Below are 21,972 nucleotides of genomic sequence, written 5' to 3' on the forward strand. Positions count from 1 at the left end.
AATTTTCTGAAGAAGGGTCTAGGCCCGAAACGTCAGCTTTCCTGCTCCTCTGATGCTGCTTAGCCTGCTATGTTCATCCAGCTCTACACCTTGTTATCTCTCCCTCACATAACCAATGAAGGTGGGTTTGCAAACCTGGCCAAATTCTCAACTATGAAATCAAGACAAGGAAGCTCATTTGTCTCCTCACTTTAATACTTAATGTGAACTCATGATGGAGCACATTAAACACACACACACAGATTTTTGACATGCAGCTATGGATTTAAATATAGCAACCATATTATCAACTCAATGGAAATATGCAAGGGTCAGGAGGTTAGATGTCATTCTATTGAAGGCACATTTCTCACGGGATCCTATCAAAATAATTGAGAGCGTTGGGTCTAGTGGGGCCCCTCCCTCTCTTATAGCAACACCATCTAGTTTGGCATACATGGTGTTATTGAAATGGAACTCAATCAGCATTAATGGATAGAATCTCCAAGGCAACGCCTCTCCCAGAGTCTACTTGCCAACCAATTAGCACTCTCCTCTCATGCACTATAAATGTTGGTTTTCCCGTGGAATTGGTATGCTTGTGAAATGTCCTGATGTATGTGATATGAAAGCTTTGACAAAATGTGCTTTTTTGAGCAATAAAATAATTTCATAGGTATAGAGTCTCATTCTCTTTAAAAATTATTTGGTCCCTTTTCCCCTCCTCTCTCTCCCCATTCATTCCAATTAAAGTGTGCTTCCCAATCATTATTCCATTTATTGTTAATCATTTCAATCTACTTTTACTTCCTGATCTGGACTCTGCATGACTCAGTAAGGAATCAATCTGTTTGGTGAAAGATCCTTGTGATTTCTTGCATTGGCTGTCCAGACACAGGCACTATAAAATCACTGGACCAGAAACTCGATGACAGGAATTTTGCATTTCAAAGCCTACCAAGTCTTTGTGGGCAACTGCCAGCAAAGTGAACATCAAGCATCAGAGTTTTACCATTGACTACAAAATCTGGACCAAGTATTTTATGATATACTTGAATTTTTCAGGTATGCGTCAAATGCATTAAAGATGGCATAATATACTTAAAGTTATGTAGTCTGCAGTATTCAATGGCTAATTTTTTATAAATCACTAGATCCCAACCTCTAAGTATCACAACCCAAATTCAGAATTTTCTTTCAATGAAGGAAGAATAAGGAAAATCTATATTAAAAATACATGGTCAGGAACTGAGCTAGACAAGATTCCTAAAACTAAATATTAGTCTCCAAACAATGTCTCCAAATTCCAGCTCCATTTAAAATCCAATGCCATTTTGGCAAATATCCATTATTCTTATTTGTTAAACCAAATTAACAGCATGTTAAACAAATCTGCTACCACTCAACATGAATGCTTTCACTTAGCTGAGTCACACCCCTGTGTGTTCTTTGCCTTTTCACTGCACATTACAAAGTTATTCTTAGCTCAGCTTCCATTTCAATGTAATGGAATATTTAAGCTGGCGGTTTTGCCATATTTTCAGACTTCATTCTTGGGAACAGACAGCTGATACATCACATGTCAAGCCTATGTGCTTAAAGAGTCCCAATATGCAGAAACATCTGATATCAACCTAGAAGCTAAACAAATCTACTGCCTGGATATATGTGAAGATGTACGTAGCATGATTTCAATCGGCTCCTAAACTGTTGTTTTGTGATAATGCTTCCCTCAACTTGATCAGTGTCCCTTCTCTCGCTGGTCATCTTTCTAGATCTCTGACTATGGGTTTTCCTCAGGAATTACAAGCCCATAGTCACACTCTGGTTCTAGATTTCCTTGGTAGGTAGTAGGTCATGACAGACTGGAGCATATATTGTAGGATAGCACTTGAGTTCAACACATGGAGTGTGCTGAATTGTACAGAGACGGAAGCTAGGACATATATACAAATGCCTGAAAAATACATTTGTATTTGTGCAAACACATGCATGTCATAGTCATAGAGTCATAGAGTCATAGAGATATAGAGATATACAGCATGGAAACAGACCCTTTGGTCTAACTCTGCAAATATAATGGAGTCAATGTGGGAGAACAAAAGGACAGCAAATTGCAATTTTTTCCACATAATGAATGAGGGAGCAAGAGAGGGAGAGCGAACGCGAGAGTGAGGGCGAGTGCAAATGCACGAGGGACAAGAGAGATCGTGAATGCGCGAGAGAGAATGCAAGAATGGGAGACAGAAAGGAAAGTAAAAGGTGGAGAGAGAAAGATGAGTGTGAGCATAGTGAGGTTGAGGGGGCTGGAGTGTGGGCAAAGAGGGGAGGGGCACAGCACAGAAAGACAATGTTATGGAGGATATAGCGTGATAGAGGTTTATGGCACAGAAAAAGGCCTTTCGGCCCATTGAGTCTGTAGTTGTTATAAACAAGCTGTTCTGATCTTATTTTCCAATATGTGGTGCATAGCCAGAAAAAGAGAAAGAAAGGCCAAGAGATAAGTAGTTATAATGTATAAGACAAAGGAAGAAGGTTGATAAGCTGACAAATAGAGGAAACAGATTAGCAAAAGAGAGTTAGAAATGTGCACAGAGTGGAGGAAGAGATAGGATTAATGAAGTTAGACAAAGGGGTGAACATAAACATTAAGCCAAAGCTAAACGGGACAGATAGCACATGATAGTGACAAACTACTAGATCCAGTAAATCACAAAGTGAAACGTGTGGGTATTACCAAGTACTTGCACGAATAACACTATTTTAAAACAAATAAATTTGATGTGTATAAATGCTTCAACTCATGACAGTTTGTATTTCAATAAGGTTAACAGTTTAAGTGCAACTCTGAAGAGCTGCCACTAGTGTGAACAATCTCTGCACAGCAAAAGCAACAAACTACTCACCAGTTTCTGCTGTGGAGCAGTACTCACTGCAAAAGTAAAAGAAATGTAAAAATCAGCAACATGAAATGAAAGACTAAATAAAACTGTGCTGTTTAATTCACAATTTGTCATTGTTTTATTTCCAAGGATACTCGAGGCAATGAGAAATATGGAAGTCTAACCACAACATAAATTCATTGGATTATAGAAATTTTGTTTGAGATCTTAAACATTAAAACAATTAAGATTTGTCAAAGTAAATTATCCTTAACTTAGGGAATATGGACAGAACATTATAGATTACTGCAAAAAGCTGCCAGAACTTGCTGGAAGTCATCTCAACAACTCTCCCTTTGGGTTTTGTCACTACCTCATGTGAAGCAAATCAAGAAATTAGCAAAAATGTGGCCAACAATTATTTCCTTCTGTACCACAGACCTTCAGTAATCTGATTTGAAGTACCAAAGCATGACTTTAAATCTGAACTATATGATTTTCTTCTTAATCAATCTGCCATCTATTCTAAACTATGTCGTGCATATAGGTATATTCAGTAGATGTAACAGGTACATCTGATGATGTTTTTTAATGAGACGGTTCATGCCACATTGAAAAAGTTTGTTTAATAGTCCATCTCCCACATGCAGCTGCACATAAGGAACTAATATCAAGTATACTTTTAAAATATCTTGGATTTAGAGGGGATATTTGTAAATGGGATCGAACAAAACATGCAAATCAGGGTTCTATGCAGTACATAGCACAATGTGGATTGGAAGTCAGTAGACATGCTTGATAATGAAACAGCCACAGCCAGTGAACTGACCCAAGGTGTTTACTGCTGTCTGCAGCCCAGTGACCCTTTTGCAAACATGACCCTAGCTCAAAATCGAATGGACCATTTTTTGGATTGGGCCATTATTTGGGGCTACCAAGGAGCAGATTGGCTGTTGGAGCAGACCTGTCAGCCAAAAAGCCTTGGGGACAATTTTCTAACCTGAAGATTTTGATTTTCTCAATGCGGTACTGGAAGAAGTTTTGGTTATCTGAGAATTAGGATAGAATTTTTTGTCTTGACATGGATTTGGAAACTGAGGTGGACAGGCATGTAATTTTGGTTAGAGAGTCCACATGCCATCATTGCTTGGATGGGGAGCAATCTACCAACTTTAAAAGCTCACAAACATGACCCTGCAACTATTACAGAGGCATCAAAATGGGGTCACATTGAAAATAGCTTTGGGAAGCAACGCAATCAAGGGCTTGAGAAAAACTGCAAATGAATAGCTTTGCAGCGTCACAGAAAAGGTGGTAGGTGGTAGTAATACCAGGGCTAGATGCTGTTCTTTGATACTGCAACCATAAGTTCCAAAGGTTATATCATCTGCCCAAGGGGTAAGGATGCCTTTGCGCAGCTGGCTAAGAACTTGAAAGTAAAAGGTGGAGGATCCCATATTTGTGGTCCACCCAGGAATCACTGAAACCAACAACATTTGGAAAGTGGCTCTTCTGATAATGCTGGATTTGAAATTAAAATGCAGAATCTCACACAGCCAATAATTCCTGGCTTGCTCCTGAACATAGTGCAAGCTGTCATATGGACAAACAGAAAATGACAGGTATGGGCTTAAAAAGATTGAGAGACACCAGGGTTTTGATTCATGACGTACTACAACCAGTCTCTGGAAAGTGAGAGCTGCTCTGTTGTAATGTACTCCACTCGAACTGGGCTTAGGATAAGTATCCTGAAAAATTGACAACTCATTTTTACGGAGGGAATTATTATAATAAGAGGTGGATCGGTGAATTCAGAAAAAAAAGAGTAAATTCAAAAACAGTTAGAACAATTTCAAGACTGTCAAGCAGAATTGTGATTTGAGTAACAAATAAGCAGAATTGGGCTGAAAGGTTCAAAGATAATCGGCTATTAGGGGTTGCTAAAGTGACATTGCAGAAAGAAAAAGTTAAGCTGAAAACACTATGAAAATGTGTCAAGTATTCACAAACAAATAGCTGAATTAGTAGAAGAGATAGAACGAAAAGGGCTGATCAAAAAGCCTTTATGGAAATGTATAATGTGAAGAGTTGTGGTCCAACACTGACCCCTGCAGAAGTCCACTAGTCACTAGCTGTCATTCTGAAGAAGATCCCTTTATCCCTACTCTCTGCCTTCTGTCGGTCAGCCAATCCTCTGTCCATGCCAGTACATTGTCCCTAACACCATGGGACTTTATCTTATTTAGCAACCTCCTGTGCAGCACCTTATCAAAATGCCTTCTGGAAATCCATGTCCACTGGATCACGTCCACTGGCTCTCTTTTGTCTAACCGGCTCAACACCTCAAAGAATTCTAACAGATTTGTCGGGCATGACCTCCCCTTGACGAAGTTGAGCTAATTCTGCCCTAGTTTAACATGCACTCCCAAGTACTCTGCAATGTAAACATTAATAATGGACTCTAAAATTTTACCTGGGGTTGGGCTAACCAGCTTAAAACTTCCTGTCTCCTGCCTCTCTCCCTTCTTAAACAGGGGTGTTACAGTAACCATTTCCTAGTCCTCTATGGACCCCCCAAACAACCAACCCCCCCCCACCCCCCCACCACCCCCCCCCCGCCTCCCTGCCCCCCCAACACCCGACTCCTGTGATTCCTGAAATATGACCACCAATGCCTCTACAATCTCCTTCAGAATTCTGCGGTGTAATTCATCTTGTCGTGTGATTTAACCACCTTCAGATCTTTCAGCTTCCCCAGAACCTTCTTTTAGTGATGACCACTACACTCAACTCTACCTCTGGTCTCTCCTAAAGTTCTGGTATAGTGCAGGTGTCTGCCACTGTGAAAACTGATGCAATGTCAGTTCTTCCACCACTTCCTTGTTCCCCACTACAACTTCTCTTTCATATTATGGTCACTGCCCCCTAGGGGTCCTTCACTTTTGCCTCCCTAATCAAGTCTACCTCATTACACATTACAAAATCCAGAATTACCTGTTTCCTAGTGGGCTCTACCACAAGCTGCTTCAAAAATTCTTCTCATAGACACGAATTTCTTTTCTTGAGATCGGCTACCAATCTGATTTTCCCAGTCCACCTGCATATTGAAGTTCCCCATTTCTTACATGCCTTTTCCATCTGCTGATTTATTTTCTTCCCCACATCCTGACTGTTGCTAGGAGGCCTTAACACAACTCTTTTCAAACTCTTTTCTCCTTTGCAGTTCCTCAACCCTACCTACTAAGATTCCATGCCTTCCGGCTCTATATCACTTCTTGGTATCAATTTAATTTCATTTCTTACTAACAAAGCAAGCCTGTCCCCTCTGCCCACCTGCTTATCCTTTTGATAAAATGTGTATCCTTGGATGTTTAGTTCCTGGCCCCGATTCCCTTGCAGCCACATCCCTGCGATACCCACAACATCATACTTGCCAATTTCAATCTGTGCTAGAAGCTCATTTACCTTGTTTCATATACAGCATGCATTTAAGTACAACACCCACAGTCCTGCATTGACTGCCCCCCTTCTCATGTTATTTGCTGTGCCTCAGGTTATTTTCCTGACCATTTCCATACTCTCTGTCCTGAAGACCTGTTCTGGAAACTTTGGCTTCTGTTGAGCCCCCCACCTCTTTGAATTTATTCATAATTTTCCAAGCAACTGAACTCACCTCCCCACTATTTAGTTTAAAGTCCTATCTACAGCCCTAGTTATGCGATTCGCAAGGATTCTGGCCCCAGCATGATTCAGTTGGAGCCTGTCCCATTAGAACAGCTCGCTCCTTCCCTCTTGCTGATGCTAATGTCCCATGAATTCAAACCCATCTCTTCCATACCAATCTTTGAGCCCTGGTTAATAATCCCTCTACTAAGGTTTCTTTCTGTCTACCCTGTCTATGCCCCTCCTAGTTTTGTACAGTTCATTAAGGACTCCACTCAACTTCTTCTGCTCTAAGGAAAACAATCCCAGCTTATCTCACCTCTCTTCATACCTGAAAAACATTTTGGTGAATCTCCTCTGGACCCTCTTTAGTGCAATCACATCCTTCTGGTGTGGTGACCAGAACTGCACACAGTATTCAAGCTGTGGCCTAACATTTTTATACAGCTCCACCATAACCTCCCTTGCATTCTTATGTTCAGTGCCTGGTCTAATAATGACACTGTGCGATTTCACATTCTTTCCAACTTGACCTGCATTATTCAGGATGCCTCACTTCCCACCCAATCATTTTGAATCTTTAGTGGTACTCACCTGCAGCTGCATACTATCTGAAATCCCCTGATGGTTAAAACTGACAACATGCACTGACAACAGAGATTTACAGCATGGATCAAGGCCCTTTGGCATATCATGTCCATGCACGTCATCAAGCAAGTAACTGTTCTTGGCTCTTCATGATTATCTGAGTACTTCTTAAATGTTGTCATTCCATGTGAATTCCATATGCCTTCTTAACCACCTAATCCACCTGTCCTGTTACCTTCAGGGGTCTGTGGGCACGCACACAAAGGCCCCTCTGATCCTCTGCATTCACTGTGTACTCCTTTGCCTTGTTAGTCCTCCCAAAGTGCATGACCTCACACTTTTCAGATTAAATCCCATTTCCCATTGCTCTCCCGCCTGAGCAGTCTATGTACATCATCCAATAGTCTAAGGCTTTCCGCCTTGCTCTTTACTACATGACCAACTTTGTGCTAACTGTGAACTTAATGACCAAACTTCCTACATTCATGTCTAGATCATTAATGTATTCTACAAACAGCACAGAACCCAGCACTGAACACTGCATAATGCCACTAGACACAGGCTTTCAGTCACAAAAGCAATCTTCAACCATCACCCACTGCCTCCTGCCACAATGTCAATTTTAGATCCAATTTGTTCAGAGCAGCGAAACATTTCAAATCAATGGCCTTTCCTCAGACTAAATGAAATATCTGCTAACGGTCAGGATCCCTGCAGGGTTGGATAACTTTTAAAAGGAAAGAATCCCCAATACAGCCAACAGAAATGAATCAGATGGACAAGATTTCACTTTTCACAACTTTGCCTGGAAAAAACTAACTAAAAGCAATATAATTCAAACAGTAATAAACAGGCAAAGGATATTACAAATAAAAAGGCAAATTTCACTTTAAATAGTCAATACTATAAAGATATACCTCAAGTACAAGCACTTGCATTTGTCCCACACAGGAGCACAATGTGTGATTTCACATTCTTTCCAACTTGACTTGCATTATGCAGGATCCAGGCTTGTGCCTGGATCTCACTAAAAATTTTGAATCTTTGGTGGTATTCAACTGCAGCTGTATACTATCTGAAATCCCCCAACGGTTAAAACTGACAACATACAAAGGGTCATATTCACACAGATTTACAGCACGGATCAAGGCCCTTTGGCATATCATGACTTGCAAGCTATCAAGCAAGTAACTATTCTTGGCTCTTCGTGATTAACTGAATACTTCTTAAATGTTGTGAAGGTGCCCACCTCTACTACTCTTTCAGGCACTGAATTCTAAACAGCCACTGCCCTCTGGGTAAAAAGATTCTTCCTTAAATCCACTCTAAACCCCTGCCCCTTACACAAAATTTAAGACCCCTGTATTCATCTCCCTGTTGAGGAGAAGGTTGTGAAAAAGAGTCATATTTGACTCAAAACATCAACTCCACTTTCTACAACCTTCTCTGACTCATGTTACAACAGTTTTCATGTCCAAGAATCCCCAGAGACTCCATTTCTTGACCCATATGAACAGTCAGGTGGGCTCGGGCAAAAATGTAACCCTGGCAATGGGTCTTGTCCAATTTTTGGATTGTACTGATGTCATATGTACAAATAAATGAGTTGCTCATTTAGAGAGATAGCGCAGACACAATGGGCCAAATGGCTGCCTTCTGTGCTGTAACAATTCTCCTGATTTATAAATCAGGAAACCAAATAGCTTTCATTTAGATCTTTTATCATTTGTCCATAGAATATCAGCAACACTGGCTAGGTCAGTATTTATTGCCTAACGTCAACTGTCCTTCATAAGGTAATAGGGAGCTATCTTCTTGAACCACTGCAATCTCTGGAATGCAGATTTGGTCACAGTACTGTTAGAAAGAAGGTTTCAAGATTATGACCCAGTAATAGTGATGGTATAGTTTGTCGATCCATATCAGGGTATTGTGCAGCTTGGAGAGGAACCTTCAGGTGGCAGTACTCCCATGCACCTTCTGCATAGTGGCAGTTGAGGGTTTGGAAGATGCTGTTGAAGGAGCTTTGGTGAATTGCTGCTGTGTCTCTCGTAGGCGGTAAACACTACTGCCACTGAGCATTGGTAGTGAAGGGATATACCTGTTGAAATTAGTGAATCGGTTGCCAATCGAATTGACAGCTTTGTTGAGGATGGTGTTAAGTTTCCTGAGTCGCTGAAGCTACATTATCCAAGCATATGGAAAGTATTCTAAAACTCCTGACTTGTGCCTTATAGATAGTGACTGGCATTAGGAGACAGAGGGTGAGCTTCTGGTTGTAGATTTCCTAGCCTATGACCTGACTATATATTTGTACGACTAGTCCAGTTGAGTTTCTGTTCCCTGGAAGCCCCCCCAAGAACGTGATTTGAAAATGGTGCTGCTATCAAACATCATGGGAAATGGCTAGATTCTCTCTGGTTGCCAATACTTGGCAGTTCTACTGCACAAACATTACTCGGTACTAGTTAGCACAAGCCTGGATCTTGCCAAAATAGTCATAGTGAAGGCAGAGTGGTATTGTCACTAGAGTAGAAATCCAGAGACCCAGGTGTGGCTCTGGGATCCCAGGATCAAATCCCACTATGGCAGATGGTGGAATATGCAATAAAAAAAAATTAACAATCTAGAATTAAATTTCAAAAGAATGATTCTTGTTGATTATAACACCCATCTAGTTCACCAACATTCACTTGGGAAGGAAAACTGCCATCTTTACCCGGTCTGGCCTACATGAGACTCCAGACCCCCAGTAATATGGCTAATTCTTAACTGCCCTCTGAAATGGCTTAGCAAGCCACTCTGTTGAATCAAACAGTGAAAATGTCTCAAAAAATGAATGAAACCAGACAGGCCACCTGGCACAATGTAGGCACTGGAAATGACAACTGCAAACTCAGCTCCATCAACTCTGCAATGTCCTCCTTATTAACATCTGGAAGCTAGTACCAGAATTGAGAGAATTGTCTCAGACTAGTTAAGCAACAGCCTGGCAGAGTCATACTCACGGAAACACAACTTACAGACCAAGCCCTAACCAAAATTATCACCTATGTTGCAGGGTACATCTTGTCCCACTGGCAGGACAGACCTAACAGAGGTGATAGCAGAATGATAAACAGTTTAAAGGGAATTGGCCTGGAAATCTTTAAAATTCACTCTGGACCCCTTGAAGCTTCATAACATCAAGTCAAACATTGGCAATAGCACTTCTTGCCAATTACTATCCTAGTCAAACCCAACCCAAACCCACTCAACCTAACCAACATCTCAACTGATGGATCAGTGCTCTTCCATGTTGAACACCACTTGGAAGTAGTACCAAGGGTGGCACAGGTGCTGAAACACCTGGCATTCTTTCTTACACTTTTCACTAAATCAGGGTTGATAACCTGGCTTGATCATAATGGTGGAGTGGAGATTGTGCTGGACCACGAAGTTGCAGATTGTGTTGGGCATATAATAATGGGATGGCCCATTTTGAGTTGCTAAATCTGTTCAAAATCTATCCCGTAAAGCACAGTGGTAGTGCTGCACAACACAAAGGCAGGTTATACCCAAGATGAAGATGGATGGGACTTTGTCTCCACAAGGACTGTGCGGTGATCACTTTTAACAATACTGTCATGGCTAGGTGCATCTACTACAGGTATAGTGATGACGAGGCCAAATAGATTTTTTCTCTCTTGTTCATTCCCTGAATACTTGCAGCAGACTCAGTCTAGCAGCTATGTGGAGTTTAAACAATGCCATGAAAATTCATGGGAGGAATGAGGAGCCATGGGGCAAATCCTTCCCACCTGCATACCACTGTGCTTCAACCTCTGCTGGGTCTGTTCCACCAGTGAGCTAAGATATACCTCATACATTGTGACTAAAGTCTCTGGGATATTGTATGATACGATTCCATGTCTGCAACAATGACAACTCTCGCAATTTTGGCACAAGAGCCTATTTTGTAGGAGAGGCTTTGCAGGGAGAACAGGACGTTTGCATCTGTAGATTAGACCAGATAAAGATGGCGGGTCATCTTCCCTGAAGGACATTCATGAATCAGATTGGTTTTTACAACAGCTAACAATGGTTTCATGGTCGCCATTAGACTAACTTTTAATTTCAAGATTTACTAACTGAACTCAAATTTCACCATCTGCTGTCTGCTGTGAGCCTTAGTCTAGGCCTCTGAATTAACAGTCCATTGATAAAAGCAGTCGGCGTCACCTCCCCTTCGGAACGTTCCCTAGCTCATTTTGGTCTTAAGGGCAATATTACACAAAAGAAAATATAGATTTCCCTAAAAGTAGATGGATCATCGTATAAAGGTGACTTACCTGCTGAGCCAGAAGGTGGTGGAGCACCAGCTTTTTGCCATTCTGTTGCTTCAACAGCCATTCGTCGAATGTAGGATTCATCTACACACATTAAGATGTTTTCTGGTTTTATATCAGTATGAATAATCTTGCACTTGCTGTGTAGATAATCTAAACCCTGCAATACCTATTAGCAAACAAAGCATGGAAGCAAACTAAGTCAAATTTCGATTCACCGAAGTACAATAGTTAAACATAAACTGCATTTTGAGCTGCTTCAATGCAGAGATAGTCTTAACATGTTTATAATATTTAAGAATATTTTGATCGGTTCCCTTAAAGTATTGATAAGTAGCACTTCCTGCCAAATGGGAACTTGATCCACGAGATAAATGCTCATTTGTCACATATGCAAATTTTGATTTTGGCCTACAGATACACTTCAGAATAAAAGTAACACCATTTATATTAATAACGTGTGCGCAGACATTGGGTAAACTGCCAATATTTATTTTCAAATGAGATGGACAGCAGAATTTTCATCTTACAGTGCTGTTTCTTTAATCCTAGCTCAGCTACTGTAAGAGCAAGCAAAAAACTAGGGTGTAAGAGAGGTGGAAACAAATGGAAACACTGCAGGTTGGTCATTCAAAATGCAGCTTATATTTCACTCGACAAACATGTAGTGTTTATGCTCAAAGTTTGGAACAGATCATCATCAATTGCAAGTAAAACTCACTCTGGCAAAGCAGCTGAAGCCAATTTTTGATTCAGCATCTCTTAAAAAAGATAGAGTATGAAAAATCATTAAAGCTATTTCTGAGAAAGTACCTGGGCTAAAGAATGAGCTAAATGACTAATATGTTGTTTTCTCTTCCTAATAACTTAAACTTGTAACTCTGGCAAATCAGTCACAGATTGTCAGAAGAAATATATTTTTGTGAAGTTACGCACAAATTTGTCCAAATCTCAAATTGGCTTCCTTCAGGGAAAGACAAGCCAGGTCACCAACATGCTGCATGATCATGCGATAGCACAAGTTGTCACAGACTATATCTTATATTAAGACTGTCGTATTCAAGGTGGTCTGGGTTATCAGTTATACTAGTTGAGAAGGAAAAAAAGAAAATGAGGAGAGAAAGTAAAATGTAAAATGGGATGGATAATATGAAAGGGTAGATTACATACTCCCCACCAATCCAGAAGTCAGTTAGCGCTTGGCCCATATGAAATCCGGTTGCCTCACAGCAATGCTATGCTGGGGTCAGCTTCAATTAGCCAAGTGTGAGATGCCCTGCCCCATCAAGAATGGAGTTCCTGGAAGCTGCTGGCCAATCAGACCGCAGCCAGAGTAATGCCAGATACAATATTGGCCAGTGCTGAGATTATAACACGTCTCCATGAAAAAATTAAAAATGGATAATGCATTCAGGGAGCAGCAAGTGCCAAGTATATGAGCAGGATACCACCTATGGTACCTTCAACAGCACAAGGAACTCCCCAAATGATATAACGTTCCTTCACCACCTCCTGGTCCAATAACAGCCCACACTATCAAAGATGTTGGGCTTCTTGCCTTCTTCCCGCCTGTTCCAACAGGCCAAAACATATGGCAAAAGTGGAATGAGCCTATTAAACAGCAGTTAATTGTTCACTTAACAGCCTCATTAGGCCTAAGAATAGTGGGCTCCCTGATGCCTTACCAACCCCCGCATGTAATATTGGAGAGGAAAGGGTGAATGCAACAGCCACCCACTTTAACCTATGTGACTTTGCCTTCAAATACACAAGAATGGGGGAGGTGCTGGGGTTGTAAAAATCAGCTAAATATCTTACAAAGTACTGAAAAGGCAAATCATTACAGAAAGTGTTTATAACTGAGCATTGCCGTTAACCATCAATAGTTCATTTGCTTCATAAATGCACTGTTCCTTCACAGCAGGGGTGTTATGTCTCTGACTGGAAAGAAATGTGTTCTGGATGTTTCATTTAATTTATTTAATGTTGCCCTAGCCACTGACCATAAAGTGGTAATTATCACATGTATGGAGAAATCCATGATCCCTCCTAGCCATAAGCTACAACATTGTAAAACATAGCATCTAAAGTAATAACGGGGAAAAAAAAGGAATGAATAAGTTTATATCTTGACCATTCACTAAAATTACACATAGCTGAGCAACACATTGTAAAACAAAGTATATTTACAAAAGAAACTGGATTTAATTTAGTTGTATATCTAAAAATTGAGATTTGCACTCAACAAAATGCATTCTACAGCAACTTGATTTTTTTTCTACTTAGTCAAGACATGCCAAACCAACAGCACATGTTATTTGTCTGCTAAAGAAAATAGTTTGATCTTTTTGAAAATTCAGCATTTTATAGCTGCAAAAGTGCAAAATAATGTGCCTTGCAGGATTGTGGCAAATTCTGAGCTGTAAGGAAAGTAAAAAATAGAAATAAATAAGATGTTATCCTATAGCTCACAGTCAACAAAAATAACTTTAAATATTTTAACTATCTTTAAATAGTAATATGTCTAAATATACTTATCATCATAAGCAAATACCACACAACCATCTTTACTTTCTCAATCCCTGCACAATTTAATCTTAAAGTACAAAAACTAGTTCAAGCATAAATTTCAGGCCCATCCTATCTGTAAAAGTTGAATAAAGTCAATACTTAAGGATATAGAGCATTTCAGAAACAAAGAACAGGCTTATCTGTTCAATATCCGGTTGATTTACCTGCTGAATAATACTTTTCACACAAAGAATAGGAAGTCCCTGGTAATTTGATTTGATAATCCATTTCAAAAGGTGGTGACCCAGCACTTCAAACACCATGCAGACATCTATAACATGGTCAAGGGTAAAATGAAAACCTATCTGGTCCCAGAATTTTATATATCCAGTTACTTTGCAATTAAAATAACATCTTCACAGTTGCCAGTGAACTTACATATTTAAAATTTGTAAACTAAGGAGGCAACCAATTCCTACACTGGAAATATGGTTGCTGGAGAAACAAATATTTCCTAATTAGTGTAAAAAATGACATGGTAAGACTGCATACAAAAACAGCACAGTGACTAACGTTGCTTAAATAACAAGAGGATAAAATTCTGTCCATTGAAATGAGATGATTGATAACGATCAGGAATCCATTTGACTGACTAGCAGGTTTTGCCATGGCTCTTGAACTCAGCCTGAGCATTAGCATCCTGTTTTCAAGCTTCCTCACCAGGGAGGGCAGGAAGGATGACATGGTGGATCTGTGAAAGGAAGGATTTTCAGTTAAAATGATGGAGACATGGGTCAGATAAGTTGTGCATTGACTGCTGAGGTTGAGATTTCAACAACCACAGAAATGGAAAGCACAGATATGAAGACTCCCCCCTGGATTCCTGATATGACTGGAGATCCTGCTGGATAAGTCCAAACTTAAGGTATTTTTCTGAAAATATATTAAATTGCAAAAAAAAAAGTGAAAATACCAAAATTAACTTGAAAGGAACACTTTCATCCCCAAAATTCTGAATTTTCCAGAGAAAGCTACTATTTGACCACTCCTGAAGTGTGCCAGCAATTGTCATGGAGACATATCATTTGGAGATCACATTTGCAGTTCTCAATATGCTACCTGTATCCCAGAATTTGTAACATAAGATGAAAACAACATTATAACAGAATGGTGGGATAATAGAAATTAGTCGCCTAATGTAAGATGTTTCTGAATGCTGTTAATAAATGCTGCGCACTGAAATAAATTGCTGAAGGATACGTATGCCATTCATGCCTGAAAGTTTGAAATCATCGATTAGTTGCACCACCATGTCCTTGTTTGGATCACAGGGATCACTTTCTCGTACCTGGGAAAATAAAATTCAGAATTAATGAGAAGATGCCACTGTTGGATTTGCTGTCAACTCTTTAATGTTTTCTATAGTTAACACACCACCAGTAAACTAATATTGCATTTTCAACTGAAAAATGGCAGAAATATTTCCAAATAGATAAACTACTTTTTCCTTCTTCATAAATTCACTAAATTCTTAACTTTTGAATTCTGTATGTCAAACACATCTGCACAAGAAACACGAGGTGGAATTTAATGAAGCTTGCCAGACCACTGGTAGGTGGGCCAGGAGGATCTTATGGGGGGGGTGCCACACATCGGACTTCTGGTGGCAAGAAAATTGTCCCAAATTAAGCTCATGGTGAGATTGAACCAACTTCAGAAAGTTGCACCCATGCAATGGGACATCAATTAAGCTTATTAAAGAGTCACTTAAATCCAATTGTTACCAAGTCCACTGGGAGTTAATGGGGGCTCAGAAATTAAATGATACTCATACAGGCTTCCCGCGCCTCACAAAGCCACCCAGCAGTCTGTGGAAGATTTTTTTATTCACAAGGGAATCAAAACCAGAATTTAGCGGGTGGGGTACACTGAATGCCACTCCACTGCCTTTGCTTCTGACACCGCCTATAAACCCAGTGAACCTCTTCCCTCCCGAGTTCTGAAGAAGGGTCATATTCAACTCAAAACATTAACTCTCTTTCTCTCTCTATAGCTGCTGCCAAACTCGCTGAAGCTTTCTGTTTTTATTTCAGAATTCCAGCAATCCCAGCATTTTGCATTGATCTAAATTTTATCTGACTCATCAGAAAAGTTGTTCCCAGCGCCATAAATGTTGCTACTTGGCATGCATTGATATTTTTAATCAACCTGTTCAGATGTGTTATGACACACCTCTGCAGCAGATGGGACTTGTGGCTCAGAGGCAGAGACAGTACCACTGCACCACAAGAACACTACTTAGCAGACACGATTCAGGTTAATTGGTGAAACAACCAATAATGAAAAGGGGAAAATTAGTCTAACAATGTGTGTTGTAATAATTTGTAATATTCTGTCAAAAGGGTACTGGAAACATACTAAGTTTCAAAAAGCAATTGGATGAATACTTGAAGAGTAAGTAGTTATTAAGTCATTAGGTAAGTGCAGAAATTTGGCAGTAATTGGCTAACTCTTTCAGAGTTTCTGCACAGGCATGATGGACTAAATGCCCTCATTCCATGCGGTTTCATTCCGTGACAGAACATGAACAGATCAAAATTAGCAAAATGGTATCAATGAACCAGAAGAATAGTAATCAATCCTTTGTCTTCCCTCCAAATTTAACATTTGCAAATCAAACATCACAAAAGTATCCAAATCAATCACATCTATTTTGGCTGTTTTCAATCATTGTTTTGCTTTGTCATTTAAATAGCTAACTATGACTAAAAGATTTCCAAATAGTAATAAACATCTCTGAACAGGTTAATTTATAACAAGAAAATATTAAGTTACATTTTCTTAAATTACTAAACCGGCCCATTGAAATGGCCAACTTGTTAGAAATATCGGCAAAGGCCTTATGCCTTCAATACTGGTCTTCTGTTTCTGTTTGGGGTAGAAGATTAAAATTCATTTGAACTTCAAGTGATGAACACCTATAGTCAAATATTACATGTGACAGAATGTAGAATGGAGGCTTTCGTACTACTCCTATGGAACTAAGAATACCTAGCGCACTGCACATCCAAACAGTAACTGAAGGAACACATGGTAACGTCTAAGCTATTTCATTCATTCATTCACAAGTTAAGGGCATCATTGTCCTAGGTAGCATTTATTGCCCATCTGAATTACTCAGAAAGCAGTTAAGAGTCAAACACATTGCTATATGTCTGGAGTCATGTGTAGATGAGGCCAAGTAAGGACAGCAGTTTCCTTCCCTAAAGGGCATTAATGAACCAGATGGGTTTTTCCAACAATCATCAATAGAAGCTTAGCCATCATTAGGCTCAATTCCAGATTATTTTTTATTTAATTCAAATTCTACCATCTGCCATGGCAGGATTCGAACCCAGGTCCCCAGAACACCACATGGGTCTCTAGATTAACAATCCACCAATAATACTACTAGGCTGTTGTCTCCCTATATTAAATAATATTTCTGAGAAAAACAATGTTATCATTAGTTGACAGTTCCTGCATTGCTGATGAGAACAATTGTTTATGTTGAAAATAGAAGAAAATTTTATGAAATGCCTTTGAACTGTGTCTTCATCCAGAGAGCGTTAGCTAGGTAGGTCTCACATATGCACCATTTCTTCAAATATTGGTTATTGGACAGTCAACAATGCAATACAATAGAGTTGTATAACACATTAGTTAAACCACAGCTAGACTATTGCGCATGCAGCTCCATTCGCCATACTATAAACCAGATAGGATTGCACAAGAGAGGGTGCAGAGGAGATTCACCAGAATGTTGTGATGGATGGAGTGTTTTAGCTTTGAAGAGAAACTTGATAGGTTGGGTTGTTCCCCTTTGAGGAAAGGAGGCTGGGAAGGGGCCTGTTGAGATCTACAAAATTGAGGAGGAGCATAGGTAAGGTAGCTAGGGAGGAACTTTTCCCCTAGGAGGCACAGATTTAAGGTAAGGAGGAGGTGGTTTAGAGGAGCTTAAGAAAAATCATTTTCACCCAGAGAGTAGTGTCTGGAACTCATTACCTGAAAGAATGGTAGGGAATGGCAGAAACTATCACGAGGTTTAAGTATTACTTCAAAGTATAGTTGAAAAGTAATAACATACAATGCAATGGACCAAGTGCAGAAGATGTGAGTAAAGTAGATAGGTCCTTTATGTCTCGTGTGAACACAATGGACTGCGAGCCTCTTTCTGTGCTGGAATATTCTTGGATTCCAATATAGCTGCCAGACAGGGCTTTCAGCAGATGGAGAGAGAACCAGAATGAGGAAAAGAACCAACTTGACTTCATCCTTGTTAATTTACCTGCTGCATGAGTGGCAGGATTGATAGGATGAATGACTTCAGAGTTTTGGTTGCACCAAGTGCAGCAATCCTGGGTGAGCCTCTCTCAGAACTGAAAGTTGATATCAAAACTCCTAAGTGAAGCACTCAGAGTACCCTTATAGCTCCTTTGACAGTCAAGGAAGTGCGCCCAAGCTCAACCTCTCCATGATAGATTGCTTTGGTAAGTAAGTATTAGGAATTCTGGCCACATGACCAGCCCAACTAAGCGGTGATCATCTAAACATGATGAGCATGCTTGATATACCAGCTTTGGCAAGTACCTCTTATCTTGCCCTGCTTTCTGATCTTCAGCACAAGTGAAGGTTGAGCTTCTTAGCTTGACACTGGTACAAATTCCAAGTTCCTGTCATGTTGTCTATTGCTGTGCTGGATGGCGATTTTGGCAATCCGAGACGATTTCAGGCAGAGATCAGGGCTTCCATAGACCTACTTTGTCATTTCGTTTTTGTCCGTAACTATGAAACAGCTGCTGGAGTTCGGGGCTGACTGAACATGCAGTAACTTTTGCCTTATGATTTGCACGAAGTGAACAGAAGTAACGTACCAACCTGCTGCAAAAAGCCCAGTCTTGAGCCTTAGACTTAACTTAATGACCAGAACCGGGCAGAAGTGGATAATCTTTTTCTGCAGAGTCTATATTGACAACGGAACATGTGCACAAATTGACAAAGTAAATGTAACTTTTGGCACGCTCAGACCATCAGTCTGGAGTGAAAAGTCTGCCTACCAAATAAAAGACTGTAGAGCAATAGTCCTGCTCACTCAATATTTAATTAAGTTTTCTATGCATAGTACAAAGTGTTTTGTAAAGCCTAAGTAAACGGAATTACAAATAACGAGTGATATATTTCAGTATGAAGTGTGCATTATTGTCACCTTGACAGTCTGTAAATTTGCTACTGCCTTTACTGCCAAACTTGACAACCAGAAACCAAACTCCAGAACACAGAATACCACAAGCAATGTTGCAGGAGATCCACTACATTGTTTTAAAAAATGGTCCAAGTTAAAGACTTCACCAATTTTCACCCCAATTCAAAAATCATAATTAATATGGGAAAACCCTAGGATTGTCAACCTTCCAAGACTATCTGGAATTCCTTGGAATTAAAGACTGATCTCCAGCACTACAAGCATCAAGAAAAATAAATCATAAGAAAACTCAAATAATTGTTTGTTGTTTTCTTGCTTATTAGATACAAAATTGTTAAAGATGGTAGAAAAGGGTTGTTTGATGATCAAGAATCACTAATCAGGTAATGAAAAATCTATTCACTTTCCAATTGGCAAGGCAAGGTGCACAGCTGTTAAGATGGATATGCTGATAACCAATGGCAGGAATTCATACGGTGAAACTACTAGGAACATGTATCACCATATTTGGCAACCCAAGAAAACCATAAACATTAATTTATGAAGCATGCACCCAGGTCATAACACAACTTAATTTGATTAAATGCAAATGATCATTTATTGAAATTATACTTACACACTTCAGTAACTTAATTTCATCCAGAGCTGTTTCTGTGTAGTGCTGGGCGCTCTTTACCACTTTCATGGCAACAAACCTCTTCCCTCTTAAAAAAATAAGAACATTTTTTTAAAAAGAGCATCCAAACAGAATGCACAAAATAATAATGTCATTTAGTAGTAAGAAATGGAGTTTTGTTGAGAAAAGATAAAATTTTGTTGATGCTTTTTGCCTTGAACTCTTCAGGACAATTCGCAAGAATCACAATTCAAGGGGAAAAGCAACATTGATACTGCATGACAGGAGAGATGATTTGTTAGCAAACATACTCTGATTGTTGAAAGTGTTGCCATGGAGGATACACTCATTAATGGCAATTGACAAGCTGTGTTTAGGTTTCAAACAACACATTGACTCTAATAATCAAGGCACTGCCCTGAGGAATGAACCAGCAACGAGCTGTCATCTATTTTCTGGAATTCAAACAGGTGCAATGCATGTACATTCAGGATTATTCAGCAAATGCTGTCCAATTGCAGAATAATATCTTACTGAGTTAAAGAAGAATTATGTTGATGACCAATTTTGGATCATCAGTCAGGCTCGCAGCATACAGCATTTTTATATCCTGGAAGCTGCATGTATTGAAACACCTACTCTTTGCAGGCAAAAAGAACATATAGATATGCTGCATCAGTTTCAACTCAACAAAATAGGCGACAGCCTTTCACTGCTTCTTTTCTCAGGGCAACAACCTGACCAAGTAAACCTAAAGTCATACTTAAGAGGTACAGGAGCCACTCAAATTCTTTTGCTGGGGAGAAGCTTGGTTTTTCCACCTCAGAGCAATGTGAATGTCAACATTTTAGTAAATGATATTAGTGAGGAATATTTACCGTACACCATTTTATCAGGTGCACCCACAGTGTGATTGAGCATCTGGAATGCTGTAAGGATTGTCCATTGTTTACCCATAGCCGGATTTGACTTACTCCTACACAATGATTTAGCAGGAACGGAGGCTGTGGCTTCTCCGGGAGTAATGGAAAGGCCAGGTGAAATCAAGGATAAACAGCAGTTATAGGAAAAAATTTCATGATATTTTCTCTTTTTATAGTGATCTGATCAATAACTAAATAAAGTCCATCACTGGAGTTTGAACTGGCATCACAGACAGAAATGTGGACAGAAACTTACGTTGGGATTGGATAATCTGAAGTAAGTGTTCAATAAGTCTTCCCTGATCAAGGTTCAGCAAGTAAATGCAAAATTGAGTAAAGTTGCCTAATTGAATCAAATCAAAGTTGAAGCTAAGGGAGTTCTGGGCTGCCACTGTCGAAAAAATCAGATCCTGAGGATGGTAGTTCACCAAGTATTGGAGAAATAATGTCAAGTATTAAGAACAGCTCATGAAAATCCTATGGCAGGATATATCAGAATCTGATAAACCCATCATTTTAACTGCCAGGTCTTTACATGGGTTTTGGTATGATCTCATAAAACATATGGTTAGCATGGACGAGTTGGATCAAAGGGTCTGTTTCCATGCTATATAACTCTAAACTACATGTGCCAACTGTGAGTAAGCCACAATATGCAATCAAATCAGCACCTTTAATTCTAATACCAGAGTTTGAGGAACCATTTAATAGTTTGTTGGTGGATTGTGGGAGACCTTTACCGAAAGCAAAAGCAGGATACCAGTACGTCCTTATTATTATGGACATCACTACTCATTTCACAGAGGCACCACCCTAGTTAACTCAGTTCTTCACTCAATATGTATTACTCAAGCGAAGCTGGTGGGGAATGGGTGGGAGAAGGAGAGATGTTTGAGGGAGAGAAAGCTTGGGACAGCCTCCACTTTAAGAGAGAAAGCGTCCCTCCAAAATGGTTCTCATCTAATCAGATAAGGTATTATAGAGTCATAGCATTATATAGCATGGAAACAGATCATTTGGTCCAACTTGTCCACGCTGACCAAGTATCCCAAATTAAACTAGTTCCCTTTGCCTGCATTTGGCCCATATCCCCCTCAATCTTTCCTATTCATGTATCTGTCCAAATTTCTTTTAAATGTTGTAACTGTACCTGCATCTACCACTTCCTTTAGCAGTTCATTCCACATATAAACCACCCTCTGTGTGAAAAAGATCAGGTCCCTTTTAAATTATTTTCCAC

At 39.7% G+C, this 21,972-nt stretch overlaps 1 protein-coding gene across 5 annotated transcripts in view; it reads right to left on the reverse strand.

Moving 5' to 3' along the window:
* LOC109916979 (SRSF protein kinase 2-like) overlaps window positions 1-21,972 on the reverse strand; it is a 185,115-nt gene that overhangs the window by 45,422 nt on the left and 117,721 nt on the right. For all 5 annotated transcript variants that reach the window (XR_007264453.1, XM_048610175.1, XM_048610172.1 and 2 more), the window contains 5 exons: window positions 19,810-19,897; window positions 15,212-15,299; window positions 14,176-14,282; window positions 11,444-11,609; window positions 2,886-2,911 (listed from right to left, as the gene is read on the reverse strand). Coding sequence is in view for 4 of the 5 variants with exons in the window: in XM_048610175.1 (XP_048466132.1) it covers window positions 2,886-2,911; window positions 11,444-11,609; window positions 14,176-14,282; window positions 15,212-15,299; window positions 19,810-19,897 (475 nt within the window). In the remaining variant the exon portion in view is untranslated. The remainder of the gene's footprint in view (window positions 1-2,885; window positions 2,912-11,443; window positions 11,610-14,175; window positions 14,283-15,211; window positions 15,300-19,809; window positions 19,898-21,972) is intronic.

Source organism: Rhincodon typus, chromosome 22 (assembly GCF_021869965.1).
Source record: "Rhincodon typus isolate 14 chromosome 22, sRhiTyp1.1, whole genome shotgun sequence".
NCBI classification, from domain to species: Eukaryota; Metazoa; Chordata; class Chondrichthyes; order Orectolobiformes; family Rhincodontidae; genus Rhincodon; species Rhincodon typus.